At 57.4% G+C, this 18,092-nt stretch overlaps 1 protein-coding gene across 2 annotated transcripts; it reads left to right on the plus strand.

Annotated features, from left to right (window-relative positions):
- The first annotated feature begins 916 nt into the window (after positions 1-916).
- Positions 917-17,962, plus strand: LOC147131821 (collagen alpha-1(XIV) chain-like). 2 transcript variants are annotated; one of them, XM_086015532.1, is made up of 48 exons: positions 917-1,089; positions 1,178-1,258; positions 1,840-1,956; positions 2,024-2,167; positions 2,242-2,322; positions 3,923-4,081; positions 4,156-4,275; positions 4,380-4,544; positions 4,632-4,781; positions 5,615-5,784; positions 5,844-5,970; positions 6,054-6,199; positions 6,430-6,559; positions 6,961-7,100; positions 7,200-7,326; positions 7,397-7,551; positions 7,696-7,828; positions 7,989-8,033; positions 8,131-8,270; positions 9,172-9,301; positions 9,436-9,558; positions 9,631-9,780; positions 9,868-9,984; positions 10,255-10,404; positions 10,477-10,551; positions 10,675-10,814; positions 10,905-11,028; positions 11,103-11,246; positions 11,325-11,489; positions 11,587-11,625; positions 11,735-11,873; positions 11,951-12,093; positions 12,171-12,280; positions 12,421-12,579; positions 12,646-12,723; positions 12,828-12,914; positions 12,993-13,046; positions 13,148-13,243; positions 14,008-14,061; positions 14,176-14,229; positions 14,304-14,357; positions 15,613-15,684; positions 16,288-16,323; positions 16,400-16,466; positions 16,564-16,752; positions 16,884-16,961; positions 17,032-17,187; positions 17,264-17,595. In XM_086015532.1, exons 2-48 carry the CDS (start codon positions 1,195-1,197, stop codon positions 17,314-17,316), a joined length of 5,349 nt encoding a protein of 1,782 aa, XP_085871658.1. In that variant the 5' UTR covers positions 917-1,089; positions 1,178-1,194; the 3' UTR covers positions 17,317-17,595. The 2 variants fall into 2 exon arrangements, with proteins under 2 accessions (XP_085871658.1, XP_085871656.1); XM_086015530.1 differs by having other exon boundaries at positions 926-1,089; positions 17,445-17,962.
- Positions 17,963-18,092: the final 130 nt, after the last annotated feature.

Consider the following 18,092-nt stretch of genomic DNA (forward strand, 5'->3'; position numbering starts at 1 on the left):
GACAACGGTTTACAGTTTGTATTGGCTGTGTTGTAAGTCAACACTGTCACGTTCCTCTTCCCGGTCTGTATTCCGATATACAGCCCACGGCACGTCCTGACTAGGATTGACTAATATGAGTTGGCGGGCGACGGGTGTTACCTGGATGCCAGGTGTGGGTGGGCATTAGTCTTATCTGGGGGGAGGCAAAAAAGTGCTACAACGCTCAAGTAGGTCGAAATCCAGCGTAGGGCTACTGCACCTTAAAACATGTTTTATTTTCTCCTTAGTTGAGATAACTGTTGTTGTGATTTGGTCCAAACAAATAAAAGTTGATTTGATGTTGATTTTTTCATATCCCATTCATCAGGACTACAACCAGTTTTCTTTGGGTGGGCAGAGCGTGTTCGTGGGTGGGCACTGCCCCCCCCCCTCTGGTAACGCCCCTGGCGGGCGTCTGCAGAATTGCCTGTCACCACCTGGTCAGCTGCACTCACTTGCAGGCAGCTGCCCTGTACTCAGCAGCACTAGTTACTTTGCAGTCACCTTCTAGTCACTTTTGCTCACCACTAGTCAGCGGTGGTCAGCACGGTGACGTGATGGCGGGTGGGGGCGTGTCCGGGCCGGGGGTAGGAGCCTCCGCCTCGCAGAGAGGGGCAAAAAAAAAAAAAAAAAAAAAAAAAAGAAAAGGGGCTGACAAGTCCCAACTGACTCGGGGGGGAAGCACGCGTGAAGTGAAACGCGCGCACACAGGAAGCGGCGCGCGCCCGCAAAAGTAAAATGCCACGAAATGGAAGGAAAAGTGCGGAGGGAGTGACGTCACACGTCCTGCACAACCACTGACGCGTTCGTGTCAAAGTTGCGTTGAGCCCACCTCGCCGCCACCTGCGCCGAGGCGAGAGGAGCGAGAGGAGCCCTCGCCGTCAGCGGGATGACGTCACGGTGCTATTTTGAAAGCACTTCCGGCGGTGTGCGGCGCTGCGGGCGCGCCGGGCTCGGGTTCAGGTTCAGAGGAGCAGGACGCGCGTAGCCGGCCGGTCGCTTGTTGGGGTTCTGCGGACCGGAAGCTTCGCACACGCGCGTGCACGCACAGCCTGCTGCGTCCGTCAGGTGAACGCGCGCTCGCGCGCTGCGTCGTCAGTCAGACGAAGAGTTTGCCGCCAACTTTGTTTGTGTTTGGATGCTTTTCTCCCCAAAGTCAAGTGCCGCTTCGCGATGACGTCACGCCAGTGGACGCTGACTTTGGGCTTCCTGCTCTTGATGCGAGCGCAGGCACAAGGTCAGTCGGGGGCTCAGCAACAAACTCGAGTTGATGCTGCACTCCTTCAACGGACTCAGCATGATGTGACGTCATCGCCTTGTCGTCACGTGTTCATTGGCACGTTTTCATGGGATGCAGGCACACGCACACGTTGGCCAGGTGGTGCTGGAGCACCTGCCCGTTTGCCTTTTTGTCAAATTCTTTCATCAATATGTAGAAAGAGCAAAATGTCTTGTTTACTTTGACTTCCCTGCCAACATTTTGTTTTCAGTTGATCTGTACAGGTTAGAAGTCAACTAATAGTGGGTGAAACGCACTTAAAATGATGCGCCACAAAAACCCGTCCTTTGAACAAGGCAGTGCAGACTTTATTTCCGCCCTCCCTTGTTAATAGTTGCAATTTTGATTGTGTTGACAGGAATTAATCTGCGCCACTCTTTTTGTTCTCAATTGGGTGAAAAGCCTCATTTTGGCCATTGTGATCTTTTTTTGTGAGGGGGGGGGAGTCGATCACCCGCCCCCATCCATCTTCATGTGTTCATTGCCGTGTGTGTTTGTCATCCTGTGTTGGTCACTTCTGTCGCTGGCGACGGCGTCAGTTTCTTCCCCGAGAAGGTTCCGGAGCAAAGTGCTGAGCCCCACCGAGCTTTTGGTGTCCTGGAAGGAGCCCAAAGGTCCGCTGGACGGATACGTGCTGGCCTACAGCACGCAGCCCGGTAACGCACGCACACGCAAACAAACGGCAGCGTACACGTGAAGGTGACGGGTTGCACGTGAAAACAGGCGGCGAGGAGACGGAGGTGGGCGTGGCCAAAGAGGACGCCGAGCTGCTGATCGACAGCTTCGACGCTAGCAGAGACTATGCCTTCAAAGTGTTTGCCCTAAGGGGGGCGCTAAGGAGCAAACCGCTGCTGGCCAGACACCAAGGTAAGGCGCTAATTGGTGAAGGTAGGGCGCCGAGAGCGGCCGCTCACCCGTTTTTTTGTTTTGTTGCGCTTCAGCCGAGCGATCGGGACAAGAAACGCTTCAGTCCCAAAGTCCGCCGGACGGCGGCCCAGCCCACGTCAACGCCATCACCGAAGGTAAGACGGACAGGAAGTGGCGTCACACCGAGCTGAAGCGGCTGTGGCAGAAGGCTTTTGACTTCCCGGGCCTGCTTTTGACATGGCCCCTTGATGGCTTTCCGGCGCCCCCCGCGGGCGGGCGGGCGGGCGGCCATCTTGTCTAGACTCGCCGAGCCGGCGGGCGCGGCGCCTGCCAATCACGCGGCGGTGGGGGCCTGTCCACGCACGTCGGCGTCTGACGCCGCTGGCCAATTCTTTGCGGCGGCGCTTGCAATGTTTTTCTTGTCTTTTGACTTCGACAGACTCGCAAAGTCCCAGCGGGAGACTTTGTCCGTTCGGTGCCTTTGACTAGTCCAGCGCTTCTCAACCTTTTTTCACTGATGTAAAATATTTTGTCAGCCAGGCACCCCCTAACCAGCGCAAAGCATTTTTGCATTGGAAAAAACCCAAACGTCAGGCTTGTAACAGTGCTGCGGCACCAGTGTCTGACTTGCTCGAACAAGGTTGGCATCTCTTAGGAAAGCATCGAGTCAACCGGCGTCTCCCAAGCACGAGCTCGTGCATTCCACGCTCTTGCCCGAGTGTCCTCGAGCAAGAATGCCGTCGAGCCTTCTTCTGAGTTGTGCTGACTTGTGCTGGCTCGTGCGGCGTGGGAGCGGCTTGCGCCTGATTGGCGAGGCAAAGCGCAGCTCCCGTAGGATGCGGCGACGACCCTCGACGGGGAAAGCGCAAGAACATTCCGCGGCCTTTCAGAAGCGTGATCTCATCGCTCGGCAATCCAACAAGTCGCGTCGTGTCGCGCTGAGGCCAGCTCGGAGAAGGCGGCAGGAATGGCAAGAAGCTCAACTTTGACCCGCTGCGGCCACCTGAACGCCCCGCAGCCAGCGGGTGCTGAAAGTGGCCTTTGCGCAGTGACGCGGAAGCGCTGGCGGAAGCGCTGGCGGAAGCGCTGGCGGAAGCGCTGGCGGAAGCGCTGGCGGAAGCGCTGGCGGAAGCGCTGGCGGAAGCGGCCGTGGCGCGGCTGAGGTTGAAAAAAGGATTTGATTGTCACGCCTTTTTCTTTGCAAAAGGCGTCCAATCAAACAAGGAGACCAATTTGGATATTTGTTTGCTTTTTCTGACTGCTGTGACGTGTGTGCGCGTCAGCATTTTGGTCACTTTGGGGCAGTCCAAAATTGCAAACGAGTTCGTTGACATTTTGAGAGCAGCTTATTTGGAGGCCGCTTGCAGCAAAGTAGCCAAAACGGCGAGCAGCAATACGGCCGCCCACAAATAAGCAAACGGCCTCTCGCCCATTTCCAGTGGGTCGTCCGCCTTGGCGCCGGCGCTGCGCTTGGGGCGGCTGCACACTTGGCTTGCGTCCGGCCCGTCGTGTGACGCTCGTCGTCGTCGATGAGAGAGGAAGGCGCAAGACTGAAATCTCATCCGGCATGTTGCCGTCACTGGGCAAGCCGACTTTGAAAGGAAAGCGGCGGTTGTGGTTTCCTCGCAGCCGCTCATCTCGTCACACTCTGCCGACTCCAAGGCGCCGTCTCTGAACTCGCTCAATGTCTTGCTGGGTTGCTCTGAAATGTTAGGAGACGTTGACGAAAACTCGTTCGCTTGTGTGCGTGCTCAGGCGAGGAAAGGTTCACGTGCAGCACGCCAGCCGCCGCCGACGTGGTGATCCTGGTGGACGGCTCGTGGAGCATCGGCCGCTCCAACTTCCGCCTGGTCAGAAGCTTCCTGGAGAACCTGGTGCGGGCCTTCACGGTGGACGAGGACCACACTCGTATCGGTGAGCCCGTCCGCCCGCCCGCCCTTGATGCGCGGCCACTTTACGCGCACGGGACGTGTTTGGCGTGCACGCAGGCTTGGTGCAGTTCAGCGGCGAGCCCAGGGTGGAGTGGCACCTGAACAGTCACGTGACCAGAGCGGCCGTGGTGGACGCTGTCAGGAACCTGCCATACAAAGGCGGAAACACCCTGACAGGTACGCGCCGGCTACGCTAACGCTAGCCTGACGTACTCCAACTTTCTTAGCGGTCGAGGGGATAGGGAGGCGTCCTTGAAATAACCCGCACCACCTCGCCGCAGGTCTGGCGCTGACCTTCGTCCTGGAGAACAGTTTCAAAGCACAATCGGGATCCAGAGCCGATGTTCCCAAGGTCGCCATCCTGATCACGGATGGGAAGTCCCAGGACGACGTGGTGCCGCCCGCGCAGACACTGCGGGACGCCGGGATCCGAGTGTTCGCCATCGGTACGAGTCGGCGTCGCGCGCCGCGATGGACGGAGGCGGCGCTTTCCCGCTAAGTGGCGCTGACTCGCTTGCTTGCTTGCCGCGCAGGCGTGAAGAACGCGGACGAGGACGAGCTGAGGGCCATCGCGTCGCCGCCCGCCGCCACGCACGTCTACAACGTGGCCGACTTTGACGTGATGGGCGACATCGTGGACGTTCTCACCAGGAGCGTCTGCCGCACGGTGGAGCAGCTGGCAGGTGGGAGGGAGCCTTCGGCGTTAAGTCGGACGTTGACGTCGCCGCCGTATTGGATGTGGCAAAGGCAGAAGAAACGGATCGAGCGTTGTTGACTCAACGACTTGGCCATTTGTATTGTGTTGGCTGCTTCCGATCTACAAATTTGTTCCTTATCCGAACCAAGTTTCTCTGAACTAGCTTCTCTGATAGTCTGTTTGATGCTTAGCTAACGTTTGTCAGAGATTATTTGTGGTTGGACTGATACAGCAAGAAGTCAGGAAATCAATTCAACGTGAGTGTTTGCACTCATTGGTCAGAAAAACGACTTGTCACATCCACCCTGCTCGAATAAAAAGAAAACTGGGCGGTTTTTGGGCAGGGCAACAGCAACATACTGGCCCGGTCATGCCGGTGTCAGTCGCAAGGGCGGCAAACAAAAGCGGGCAAGCTCGCAGCAATCCACTCTCGGCTCAACAAGCAGCCGGCCGGCCCTGCTGCCACTCACCGGGGCCGCCCAAGCTTTGGTCGTTTGCTCGATGATCTTTTCTTTTCTTTTCGAGCAGGGTACATTTCGGCGGCAGCCACACAAGACACACCAGTCCACTCGCCGTGATTTCTCGAGCACTTACAACAAAGTAACATTTATAATCACCCGACTAAAAGCGATGGACGTTGTTTTTGGTTTCCTGGATCGAGAAAATTTGTGCGTTGTTTGGGTTGCGGTTTTCTGAAGGTGGACCCGCTGAGCTAAAGAAAGAGGTCTGACACATCCAAGATGGCCGACACGCTGACGAATCCTCCAGCCGCTCCAAGATACGTGGAGCCCTCGTTCACCGGCTTTGTTTGTTTTGCAGTCGGGGGCGTTGCTGCCCCCCCGCCGGAAAGCGTGGCTCCTCCCCGTGACCTGGTGACTTCCGACATCACGGCTCGGAGCTTCCGCGTGACGTGGACGCCGCCGGCCGGCGAGGTGGAGCGCTACCGCGTGGTCTACCACCCGGCCAGCGGCGGCAAGCCGGAAGAGAAGGTAACGCTGCGGCCTTCCCGATGGGAAGGCGGCGCGGCGGTGACACGTTGCGCTTGCAGGTGGTCCCGGGGTGGGAGCGCAGCGTCCTGCTGGACCACCTGAGCTCTCTGAGCGACTACCAGGTGGCCGTCTTCGCCGTCTACCGCGCCGGCGCCAGCGAGGCGCTGAGAGGGAGCGCCAGCACGCGTACGTGCGCCATACCCTGACATCGCCGACATCAAAAGCCGCGAGCGAGGCCGGCCCTAACCGCGGCGCTGTTGACCCCGCAGTGGCCCTGCCCACCGTGGAGCGTCTGGATCTGTCCGACCCCACCCACGACACCATGAGGGTGCGCTGGAAGGCCGCCCCCGCTGCCTCGGGATACATGATCCTCTACGCGCCGCTCAGCCAGGGAGAGCCCGACGACGAGAAGGAGGTGAGGGACAAAAAGTCGCCCGTCGGCGCCGTGCCACCCTCACGTCTGACGTCATGATGATGATGTCCTCGTTTTAAGATCATGTCGGAACGGGTAATGATGATGATGATGATGTCATCATCATCATGTGAAGATGACGTCATGTCAGTATGATGATGTCATCCCAAGGTGACGCCGTGTTGTTGCGATGTCATCATCATGTGAAGTGCAGATGTGACATTTCGCTGCAGGTGAAGGTGGCGTCCGACGTGGAGGAGGTGGAGCTTGAGGGCCTGACGCCGTCGACCGAGTACACAGTCACGCTGTACGCCATGTACGGAGAGGAGGCCAGCGACCCCGTCACGGGCCAGCTCAGCACACGTGAGTGGAAAGCCCTAAGCGCAGCCCTCGCCCTCCAGCGGGTGCCGGGGGCGCGTCTCAACACGCCGGCGATGTCTCGTCGCCTCGGCTTCGGGCTTCCCCTCCTCAAGCCTTTTTGCGCTTCCTGCTTTATGGTTCGCCGCCTCAGCCTTTCATTACGTTTACGAGGCCCGACGGCGGCGCCCGACGGCGGCGCCGGAAGCCGACGGTGGCGCCGCCGCTTCTTTCGTTTCATGTCTTCCCCAATTAAAGTTGCAAAGGAAAGCCGATTGCCAACATTCCAAAGTCCTCCTGAAGTTTCTTTGAGTTTTTGTCACTCGTCAGCCGTGCAAAACTTTGATGGACGGCTGCACCAGGCTTGTTTGGACGCGTGCGCCTCTGATGTGTGCTCGCCCCCTCAGTGGCGCTGCTCCCGGCGACCAATCTGCGACTGACGGACGTGGGCCACAGCTCCGCCCGACTCAGCTGGGACTCCGCCTCCGGGAGGGCGACGGGCTACAGCGTCATCTACGCCCGCAGCGATGGGGTCGAAAGTAACCAGGTGAAAAACAAGTTGTAAAAATAGAAAGTAAGCGTGTTAGCTGACAACAATGCTGATGACGATGACGTATGCGAGGCCGCGCTCGGTGTTCACGCCTAGGTGGAGGTGGGCCGCGAGACTTCCTGGTTCCTAAGCGACCTGAGCCCTCTGACCGAGTACGCGGTGGGCGTGGTCGCCACGTACGACCAAGGACGGGCGGAGCCGACCACGCAAAGCTTCTCCACGGGTAAGTGTTTGTCCCGTTACCACGACGACGTCGCAGACCCGCACTCTGCTCACGGGGGCTCCGCGCGCAGCGAACGTTCCAGAGCCGGCGGACGTGAGGAGCCATGACGCCTCCGCCGTCAGCTTCCGGGTGACTTGGCGGACCCCCGCTGACGACGTGGCACTCTACCGCCTAGGGTGGGCGCCCACAGACGGCGGCCACGGCGGTGCCAGCGACAGCGGAGAGGTTTGCGCGCGTGTGTGTGTGTGCGTGGGTGTGGGGGTGTGTATGTGTGTGTGTGGGGGTGTGTGTGTGTGTGTGTGTGAGTGTGTCCTTGACGTCCAACACATGAGTGCGGCGAACCTTCAAGCGGCTGGTGTGCGTCGACAGGTGCTGGTCAACGCCAACACAAACACCTACACGCTCACTGGACTCCGCCCCTCCACCGAGTACGAGGTCCTCATGAGCGCCATCTACGCGAACGAGGTGGAGAGTGACCAGGTCGCGCTGCTCGAATACACCGGTACATTCCGCGCAGGCGCGTGGACAGCCACAAAGTCACACAAGCACGAATATGCCCATCCATGGTCACACACACTCTGACACACGCACACACGGCCTCTCATACGCGCAGAAGACGCACACGCTGTTGATGCGAGTGTGTTGCTTTTTGTCATTTGTAGTGGAGAGAACAACCACCGTTGCTGTGACAACGAGCAGCATTGCAGGTGAGCGTCCGTTTTTTTCTGTGGCCCCGCCCGGTCGAACGACAAGCGCACCTTTGATGTCTGCGTTGGCGCCGCGTTGTCCTTCTTGCCGTCGCAGCGGCTCGCGAGGGCGTGCGGGGCGTGACCGTTGATGACCAAACCACCGTCAGCGTGCGGCTGTCATGGCAACACTCGGACGCCCACAACATCCGCCATTACCGCCTCACCTACGGCAGTGCGGACGGCAAACAAGAGACGGTAAGACGACATCGTTGAAATGAGTTGCCGTGCGACGCGCCGAGGCCACCCGGAGACCGAGTGGCCAAGGCGAGATTAGATCGGGGGAGGCAAGACTGACAGAAAAACGCAGAGACCCAGTTGGGTCATCAAACTCCAGCCCACTTGAGCAAAATAAGATGAGATGAGAGATCGAGATTAGCCGAGCCAAAACAAGAGCCCGAACAACACCTTTGGTTTCACAAATGGAGAGTGTCAGTGTCTCTTGACAAAAGCGAAAAGCAATCGTAGAAAGAATTCAACGAAAGGCGAAGCTGGGCTGAGAGAAGTCGTCCCTTTTCAAGAAGTCGGCGTCCCTTTTCAAGAAGTCGGCGTCCCTTTTCAAGAAGTCGGCGTCTCTTTTCAAGAAGTCGACGTCTGCTTTGGGCCCAGCCACACGAGCGAACGCCGCTCAACTGGACAATTGGCAAGAAATTCCAGTTTGCTTCAACAGAGCAACGGCGACCCCGGTCTTCTTAGGACGTCATGAGGCGCCGCAAGCAACAAAGCGCAATTTTCAAGCAAGAAGCAGACTGGCGGCCTCGTGACAACGACGACGATGAGTCTGAGAATGAAGGCAAGAGAGGCGTCAAAGCCCGTTCAGCGGCGGTTTCAACAAATGTCACTTTTTGGGGGCATCGCCTTTGCTACCCGCAAACGTCATCTGACGAGGCATTTTTTCTGGGCCGTAACAACGTTCCCGCGACGTTCACAAATCGCAGCAAGTCCGGTTGTGGCCACTCACACAAAAGCGCCACCGCGTGGAGGGCGTGGCGGTCGGGTGGCGTTGGGCGGCAGCGCGCCACTGTGAGCAGGGGCCGATGCGGGCGTGTGCGTTTGCCAGGTGAGATGAGCTGACATCTTGTTTGTTTTGTGGTGTCAGACGACGCTTCCGTCCACGCAGACCAGTGTGGTTTTGCAACCTCTGTTGGCCGACACGCAGTACAAAATGGCCGTCACGCCCGTCTATCCGGATGGAGACGGACCGACGGTCACGGCTGCCGGACGCACGCGTACGTTGCTCGCTGTGGTGACGGGCCTGGCAAAATGACTCCGCTCGTGCTCCTTTGTTTGTAATGCAACTCGCTCTCTCTCCCTCTTTCTCTCTCTTTCTTTCTGTCCCATTCTCTTTCTGTCCATCTCTCAGTTCCACTGTCGGCGCCCCGGAATCTGCGCGTTTCGGAGGAATGGTACAACCGTTTCCGGATCAGCTGGGACCTTCCCGCTTCTCCCGCGACGGGCTTCCGCGTGGTGTACCAGCCGCTGTCGGGTCAGTGGGTCGTCATCGGCACGAGCGCTCTTGAGCGGGTTCGTTAACGTAACGAGCGATCGCCCGCCGCAGCCCCCGGCCCCGCGCTGGAGACCTTTGTGGGTGAGGACGTGAGCACCATGATGATCGTCAACCTTGCGAGCGGCACCGAGTACGGCGTCAAGGTCCTGGCGTCCTACGGCGGCGGGTCCAGCGAGGCGCTGTCGGGCCGGGCCAGCACACGTGAGTCTCTCCGAGGGATGGGGGCCTTCAAACTCCTGTGCGAACGTGGCCGCTGACGAGGGTTGACGTGCGGCGCTGCCTCGGCAGTGCGTCTGGCCGTGAGCGACCTGAGCGTTTACCAGCAGAGGACGAGCGGCATGTGTGCTCAGTGGCGGCCGCAGAGACACGCCGCCGCCTACAGGATCGTCATCCAGTCCACCGGCGGTGAGTCACTTGTTACACAAATATAGCAGTGAAAATAAGTATGCAGTTGTGCAAATGGGCTTCAATCCAGACGCGGCGCATTCAGCTAAGCGCACTTGAGTCATTCCGGGGGGGGGGGGGGGGGGGGGGGGGGCTAGAATTCGGCAAGGACACGGCTGGAGGGGAAAGGCCGCTCCTTGACGTCCTCTCGCAAGATGTAACAAGCAATGTATTGGTGTAAGATGTAGAATAAACAACCCGGCGATCACCATGCCGGCCTCTGATTGGCAGGCGGTCACGTCGAGGAAGCCAATCTGAGCGCAGGATCCAGTCGGCACTGTTTCAACAACCTGAGGCCCGGCACGCCGCACAAGATCAGCGTTTACGCGCAACTGCAGGACGGAACTGAAGGCCCGGCTGTGTCGGCCACAGACAAGACTCGTGAGTATCTGATGGCGAGACGGCTCGGAGCGAAACGGAGGTGACATGGCGGCTTTGCGACTACTTGCGCAGAAGCCGTCCCCACCCGGGCGCCCACCACGCCGCCAACCACCACCCCGCTACCCACTGTCCCCCCTGCCAAGGAAGGTAAGTGCACCTTCAACCAGCGACGTGCAGTGTAAGGCGGCAGCGCTGCAAAAGATGAGCTGACTGGCTGGCTGACTGACTGACTGACTGGCTGGCTGGCGCGTGACATTGACACACACGCAGTCTGCAAGGCGGCCAAGGCCGACCTGGCCTTCTTGGTGGACGGTTCCTGGAGTATCGGCGATGACAACTTCCTGAAGATCATTGGCTTCCTGTTCAGTACCGCCGGGGCGCTGGACCAGATTGGACCCGACGGCACTCAGGTGGGCTTCCTCGGAATGACGCGTCCCGGCGTTCGGCTGCGGCCGGCCTGACGGCTTTCTTCACCGGTGTCCGCGTCCGATTTGCCCCAGGTGGCCATCGCTCAGTTCAGTGACGACGCGCGCACCGAGTTTGCGTTGAACGCGTACAACGACAAGGAGCGCCTCCTGGACGCCATCACCAGAATCTCCTACAAGGGAGGAAACACCAAGACAGGCAAGCTGCGGCCCATGGTCACGTCATCAAAGGACCTAGCCCGTGCTCGGGAGTGATGCGGTCTGTCCGCTTAGGTGGCGCTATCCGGCACATGAAGGACAACATCTTCACGGCAGAGGGCGGAGTCCGCAGGGGAGTCCCCAAGGTCTTGGTGGTCCTCACCGACGGCCGATCGCAGGACGACGTCAACAAGGTCTCCAAGGAGATGCAGATGGAAGGTCGGCCAAGGTCCCGGACGCTCCCCGCCTGGCCACGTCACGGCCGAGCTGTGACCCGTGCGGCTTCCCCTCCCGCAGGCTTCGTCGTCTTCGCTATCGGCTTCGCCGACGCCGACTACGGAGAATTGGTGAGCATCGCCAGCAGACCCAGCGACAGACACGTCTTTTTTGTGGACGACCTGGACGCCTTCAAGAAGATCGAGGAGAAGCTGGTGACCTTCGTGTGCGAAGCCGCCACGGCCAGTGAGTGACCAGCCGGCCGCCCGGGAGCCTTCCTGCTAGCTTGTAGCACGTTCCTGATGACGTTTTGCTTCAAGAAAACATGTTTCTGTATCGTCAGCATGTCCTTCGGTGGCCATGAACGGCGGCACCACTCCTGGTAAGACTTAAGCCAACCGGTTGGGGTTGCCGGTCCAGAATCTTGTGAGGAACAAACCAACTTTGAGGTTGGCCAAGTAGCTGCTAACGATTCCTGTGCTGCTTGCTAGGCTTCCGCATGATGGAGCTGTTTGGGCTGCTGGCAGAGCGCTACAGCAGCCTGGCCGGCGTTTCCATGGTGCCCGGAACCTTTAACGCATTCCCCTGCTTTCGCCTGCACAGCGACGCTCTATTGGCTCAGCCGACCAGGTTTTCCTTCATCTGGGGCGCAAGAAGCATGTGTGTGCTGAGACGTCGTGATGGTGAGGATGCTTGGCCTCCCCCAGGTTCCTCCACCCGGAAGGTCTCCCGTCAGACTACACCGTTACGCTGCTGTTCCGCCTGCTGCCCAGCACCCCCCAGGAGCCTTTTGCCCTCTGGGAGGTCTTGGACCAGGACAACGAGCCACTGGTGGGCGTCATCCTGGACAGTGAGTCTGGAATCTTGAGTGCACAATGTCTCTTGGACGGCCGAGTTCTACGTCACCGCTGTTGACTCACGGTGCAGATGGCGGGAAGACGTTGACTTTCTTTAACAACGACTACAGAGGAAACTTTCAGACTGTCACCTTCGAGGGTCCGCACGTCAAGAAACTCTTCCACGGAAGCTTTCACAAGGTTGGTGCGCCGCCGCTGTGTTTTGCTTGTGTGATGGTGTCCCGTTTTGTCAAATCTGTTTACTGCTACAAACGCCAAACGGAAGCGCAGATGTCCTCAGGTGAAAAGGACAAGTCAGTCAAAATGCGTTCTCTCTGCAGCTTCACGTGGTGATCGGCAAGACCAGCGCCAGCGTGTTTGTGGACTGTCAGGCCGTGTCCACCAAGGCCATCGAGGCGGCGGGAAACATCAGCACGGCCGGGACGGAGGTTCTGGGCAGGATGGTTCGGTCCAGAGGGAACAAGGACAACTCGGCTCCGGTCAGAACGAATGAGGCACCCTTGGCTTTGGGTCGGTGCTGCCACTGACAATCTACCGCGTTACAGTTTGAGCTCCAGATGTTCGACATTGTGTGCAGTACGTCGTGGGCCTCCAGGGATCTTTGCTGCGAACTTCCCAGTTTGGTGAGTCCTCCATACACTTCCGTAGCCATATGCTAAGAGCTAATGGCCGTGCCTCCCTCTCCCTCATGCCAATGCCACTGCGCCATGATCACGTGACCGCCCAGCGCAACGAGGCCCAGTGTCCTGCAATGCCCAAGGCCTGCACCTGCACCCAGGACAGCAAAGGCCCTGCGGGGCCTGCCGGACCCCCTGTGAGCTTCACGCACACGCTCACGCACACTTTCCTTTTTGTGGGGCTAAATTCAGCAAACCCTGCTGTTTTCAATTAGGGTGGGCCAGGGATACGAGGAGCCCGCGGTGATCGTGGGGTGCCCGGTCCAGTGGTGAGTTCTGATCCAAATATAGACTGGGATTTCATGTCCACTTTTTCGTGGGGAACCTGTGTGCGAATTTCTGCGTGACACGATGTCCACCCTTCCTTCAGGGCCCTGTCGGAGCAGTAGGTGAGCCCGGAGTACCAGGCCCCCAGGGGGCGCCAGGACCACTGGGGCCCAGCGGACGCTCCATCAGGGGTTCCCCAGTAAGAACCCCAGCATGTTAGGACGTCACGCGTGCAGTCCCGTGCATTTCAAATGCGCGTTAGCCCACGTACACACTGTGCACCTTGGCGACCAAGAAAGGTCAAACGGCCGGCGGTCTTGTAAGATTTTGTCCTTTGCGAAGATCCGTCAGTCCGGTGTGCGTTAAGAGTGGATTTGTCCCGATAATGCGGTCAAAAACGAGTCGGGGCCGACAATCTTAAACGTGTTCGATAGTCACAAGCCAAAATGTTCATTTGTGTGGGAAGAGCCGACGAGTCTGCCGCTGTTTGACTCAGCGGACTGTGATGCGAAGGCGATGTAGCCAATCAAAGAGGCGCCCTGACAGACCAATGAGGAAGCTCCGCCTTCACTCCTCAACTGAAACATTCTGGTGACACCAACGTATGTGGAAGCGGGAGCTTCTCTTCTTCTTCTTTGTTTTTGAGAGATCAAGTGTGATTGCGCAACATTTGAGGACATTGGAGCTGGAAGAAAATGATTGTGCGCGGTACTCTGTGTTGAGATTACCGGAGCGCCCCAGGCACAATAGGAGCAAATCAGTTTAATGCCCGTATTTCTTCCTCTTTATGTGTGGGGTCTGCCAGCGCTTAAAAACTCATAAGATGTGAAAAACCCTTCTGTGTGTATCCGGCCTTAGCGTGCATCTGCATGCATGTGTCTTCTGCTGCACGTTAATATGTGTCTCTTCATGCCTTCATGTCTTCTTGTGCATTCGTACGTGTGTGTGTGTCTTGGCGTGCAGGGTGCTCCGGGGGAGCGAGGGCAGAAAGGAGAGTCAGGTCAACCAGGTCTGCAGGTAAATGCTGCCGACGTGCACGCACTCAGGTGTCGTGAAAGGCAGGTGTTTGCGCGTGCACGCGATTTCCAAAGCTGGACGGCCGCTGACGCGGAGTGACCTCTTCCGTTTCAGGGCGTGGCCGGCCGAGCGGGCGCTCCCGGCAGAGAAGGACTTCCCGGCCCTCGAGTAAGTCGCGCCGCATTCAGTGTGGTCAACGCGCTTTGTTGTGACTCACACGTGGCATTTGTTCCCGTGCGCAGGGGCTGTCGGGCAAAGACGGTCCCCCCGGCCGACCGGGCCCCTCCGGAACTATCGTAAGTGCTTTGGAAGGTTGCACTGAAGTAGCGCTGCTACTCTATGTTGCGACATAAACCACATTCCCAGCTGGTGCAGTGTGGGCTCGACATCGGCCTTTTCTCAACTCGAGAACTCAACTTTATTCTTAGAGCACTTTAAAAACAACCACAGCTGCATTCAAAGTGCCGTGCATAAAGTAAAAATTAGACATCTCCAAACAAAGACAGTTAAAACAAATGAATACCACACAACCGTAAACACAATGAAACACTGAAACAATGCAGAGTCTCACGCTGAGTCGAAAGCCAAAGAATAAACGTGTTTTCAAGATGGACAGAGATGGCGCTTGCTTAAAGTTGAACCGGAGGTCATGCCAAAGAGGGGCACCGGCGGCGGAAAAAGCGCCATCCCCTCTGAGCCTTTGCTTTGTCCTCATACCTCCGGTAGCGTCTGCTCTGCTGACCTGAGCTAAAGTGGGTGGGGCCAAAGAATTTCAAGATTTGAAAACAAATACAGTAAGAGAATCTGGAAAAAGAACTCTAAAATCTTCAGGGAGCCGATGAAGGAGTAGGAGTTATGTGCTCCCTCTTACGAGTACCAGCATTTTGGAGTAGCTGGGGACGCATCTAACTGAGAATAAAGCGCGTTACGGCAATCCAGCCGAGATGTGACGAAGGCATGGGTTGCTGTTTCAACGCGCTGCTGTGAAAGGAGAGGCTTTACCTTAGCATGATGCCTCAGAAGAAAATCCAGAAAAAAGAAAAAAAAATCTGTCTTGGAACAACAGCAGCGCTTTGCCGGTCCATTTTAAAATCACTGTCCGATTTAAAACCCAGGTTGGAGACTGTTGGCTTCAGCTAAGACATCAGTGGGCCCCCAGTCAACAGGGTGAGATATACACAAGGGTCGCTGGGGCCAAATGCCATAGCGCTGTTTTCTTTTCGCTCACGTTCAAAAAGTTGAGTGCCATCCAAGCTTTGATTTCCTCCAGACGGGACAAAAGTGACCTTAAGGGGAAGTCAACCCAAACGCAGTATTTATCAGAATGCCTTCTACTAGCGGGTCTGCATAGAACATATTCTTGTAAAAAATATGTTTGGCTTGACTTCCCCTTCAAGGGGAAAGCGTCCTTTTTGCTGAGAAGGACACGTCTTACCCGCGTGGCAGTGAAAGGAAATACCATGCTTTCTTAAGGTGGAACCCAGGGCCAACACATACAATGAAAACAGCAGGGGCCCCAAAATTGAACCTTGATGTTCCTCTCATCCGCAGGGAAGTCCAGGAGCCCCGGGTGCGCCTGGTAACACGGGACCCCCGGGAAAACAGGGAGAACTGGGACCGCCGGTGAGTCCAACCATTGAACGTCAGGCAGCTATTTACCCATCATCCCTCTCACCAAAGCTACCAGGGTAGACAGGAAGTGAAGGAGGTTGTTGGTGGGAGACCACCTGTCCCATCCAGCCCAATGTTCCAGGACTTCTTCTCAGAAGAAGAATCGTCTTTATTGTCATCAGCACATACGTACTCCTTTTTCAAAATCTGTTCTCCCATGTCACACATCGCAGAAGTGAACACAGTAAACACAACCACACTGAAGCCACTTCCCGCAAGCCTACCGATCGAACCAGCTAGACGTGAAAGAAAGGTCCGTCCGGGATTTGAACTGGGAACCGTTCGTACACTAAGTGAGAATCATACTTATAGATGAACAAAATAGAAAAAAAATGTGCTCAAGCTATTCTGATGTCAAACTGAGAATCTTGGAATCCATAGACACATTCATTGCGCCACTGGCCCCACAAGAACAGAGTCCAGATAGCAGAGGATGCATCCCAGCTAGTTTCTGCTCCCGAACTGCAATCAACCAATATTCTGACTGCTTGCGACCAATCAGGGCAGATCTTGAGTGTTTTGTTTCTGTTACCAATGTTTTCCTTCTCGGTGCAGGGTCCGCTAGGAACCAAGGGCGACAAAGGTGAACGGGTATGCCATCCTCTCTCCTACCGGCTGCCATTTTTGTCTCCTCCGCTTACTTGACTTTGTGGTTTTGCATTGCCAGGGCGACCTGCAGTCCACCGCCACAGTCCAGACCATCGCCAGGCAGGTGTGTGAGCAGCTGATCCAGAGTGAGTATGTTAGCGTCGCAGGTTAGCCCTCGGAAATGTTAGCATGGACACCCTCCTGCCCCCTATATAAACCTACCCGGCGCCATGCTGGTTGCAGGTCACATGGCTCAATTTAACGCCATCCTGAACCACGCGCCAAGCTCATCGGTGACCATCCGCACCGTCCCGGGACCGCCTGGAGAGCCTGGTCGAAATGGATCCCCGGGGCCCCAAGGGGAACAGGGCCCCTCAGGAAGGCCTGGTTTCCCCGGACAAAATGGCCAGAATGGCCAACCTGGAGAACGAGGTGCGGTGCGCTGAGCGGTTGAACCGACAACTCCCAACAAGAATATTGACAACAGTGTGTGTGTGTGTGTGTGTGTGTGTGGTGGTGTGTGTGCGTGTGTGTGTGTGTGCGCGCACGCATGGTGTGCACAGGTCCCTCAGGCGACAGAGGTGAAAAGGGTTCTGCTGGGGTGGGAGTTCAAGGCCCCAGAGGACCGCCCGGACCTCCCGGTAATCCCCTTAGGATGTGTGTCCTCCTCACTAAGAGGTGGTGTCCTCACATCTCGCCATCTCGTTGCAGGTCCCCCAGGCCAGGGCAGACCCGGCAGCCAGGGCCCGTCTGGGAGACCCGGAAATCCAGGAGCACCGGGACGTCCCGGGGTTCCTGGTCCAGTGGGCTCTGCCGGGCCTCCCGGTTACTGCGACCAGAACTCCTGCGTGGGCTACAACGTCGGAGGTACAACGTGAAGGCCGCCCACCGGAAGTCGTTTTTGACACTTTGTGTTTGGGGTCGGCTGCATTCGTTTTCCCAGCTCTCTTCAGCCTGTTGGTCATCATCTCGAACCTCCTCTTCCTGTCTCACTAACCCAATCGAGACCTGTTCAAGTGTCGGTGACGTCTTGGTTTGGGGCTTACACTAACGTGGACGTGTCGCTCTGAGGCTGCGCTGACTGATGGACGCAGTTGTGAGTGACGGCGTTGCTGTTCCTGCAGTCCAGCTTCCGCCCAACATCTTCCCCAACTACGGCGAGGTGGAGGAGGACGACCCGTACCGCTACTACCAGCCGGACTACCCGCCACCGCGGCCCGTCCAGGACCCGGAGCTTGACACGGACCGCTCAGAACTGGAGCTGAGCCCCGAGGATGAGGGGGCGGGGCCGGAGAGGAGGTTGAGGAGAGGCAGCGTCAGGAAGTGATGTCACCGAAGGATCGGAGTGAGGCGGAGGTCCGGTGGACGGAGAATAGGCTAACACATGTAATCTCTGTACATGCTTCTCATTCAACAGCACTTCAGGAGGTCAGGAAGTCGCGCCCCCCCAGTTGGCGGAGCTAATGAGGCCCCACCACTGCGTCTGATTGGCCGCCGTCCATAAATGTTGGCCGCTCAGAAAGGGGGCGCGTGATGACGCTTGACATCCGGGAAGTGTTTGAACAAGCTTGTGGCAGTTCAAGTAATTTATTTGGACGACTTCCTGTCCAGTTTGTCACCACAATAAAAGAATTACCGTACAGTCAAAGTCTGATGCGTCATAACGGGAAGAGTGATGCGTGCGTGCGTGCGTGCCTGCGTACGTGCGTGCGTGCGTATCGTGATTCACGAGAGTGAGACCTGAGGAACGCAGACAGCGGGAAACAAGCTCT

The sequence above is a fragment of the Filicampus tigris genome, chromosome 18, assembly GCF_054856515.1.
Source record: "Filicampus tigris isolate MCC_2025a chromosome 18, RoL_Ftig_1.0, whole genome shotgun sequence".
Taxonomy (NCBI): domain Eukaryota; kingdom Metazoa; phylum Chordata; class Actinopteri; order Syngnathiformes; family Syngnathidae; genus Filicampus; species Filicampus tigris.

Bases quoted from the DNA above. Each gene is read 5' to 3' on its own strand.
- LOC147131821 (XM_086015530.1), top strand. From the start codon at position 1,195: ATGACGTCACGCCAGTGGACGCTGACTTTGGGCTTCCTGCTCTTGATG. The intron at 2,323-3,922 runs GTAAGACGGACA...GTGCGTGCTCAG, and splicing joins CGTCAACGCCATCACCGAAG to GCGAGGAAAGGTTCACGTGC. The intron at 11,626-11,734 runs GTAAGACTTAAG...GCTGCTTGCTAG, and splicing joins GAACGGCGGCACCACTCCTG to GCTTCCGCATGATGGAGCTG.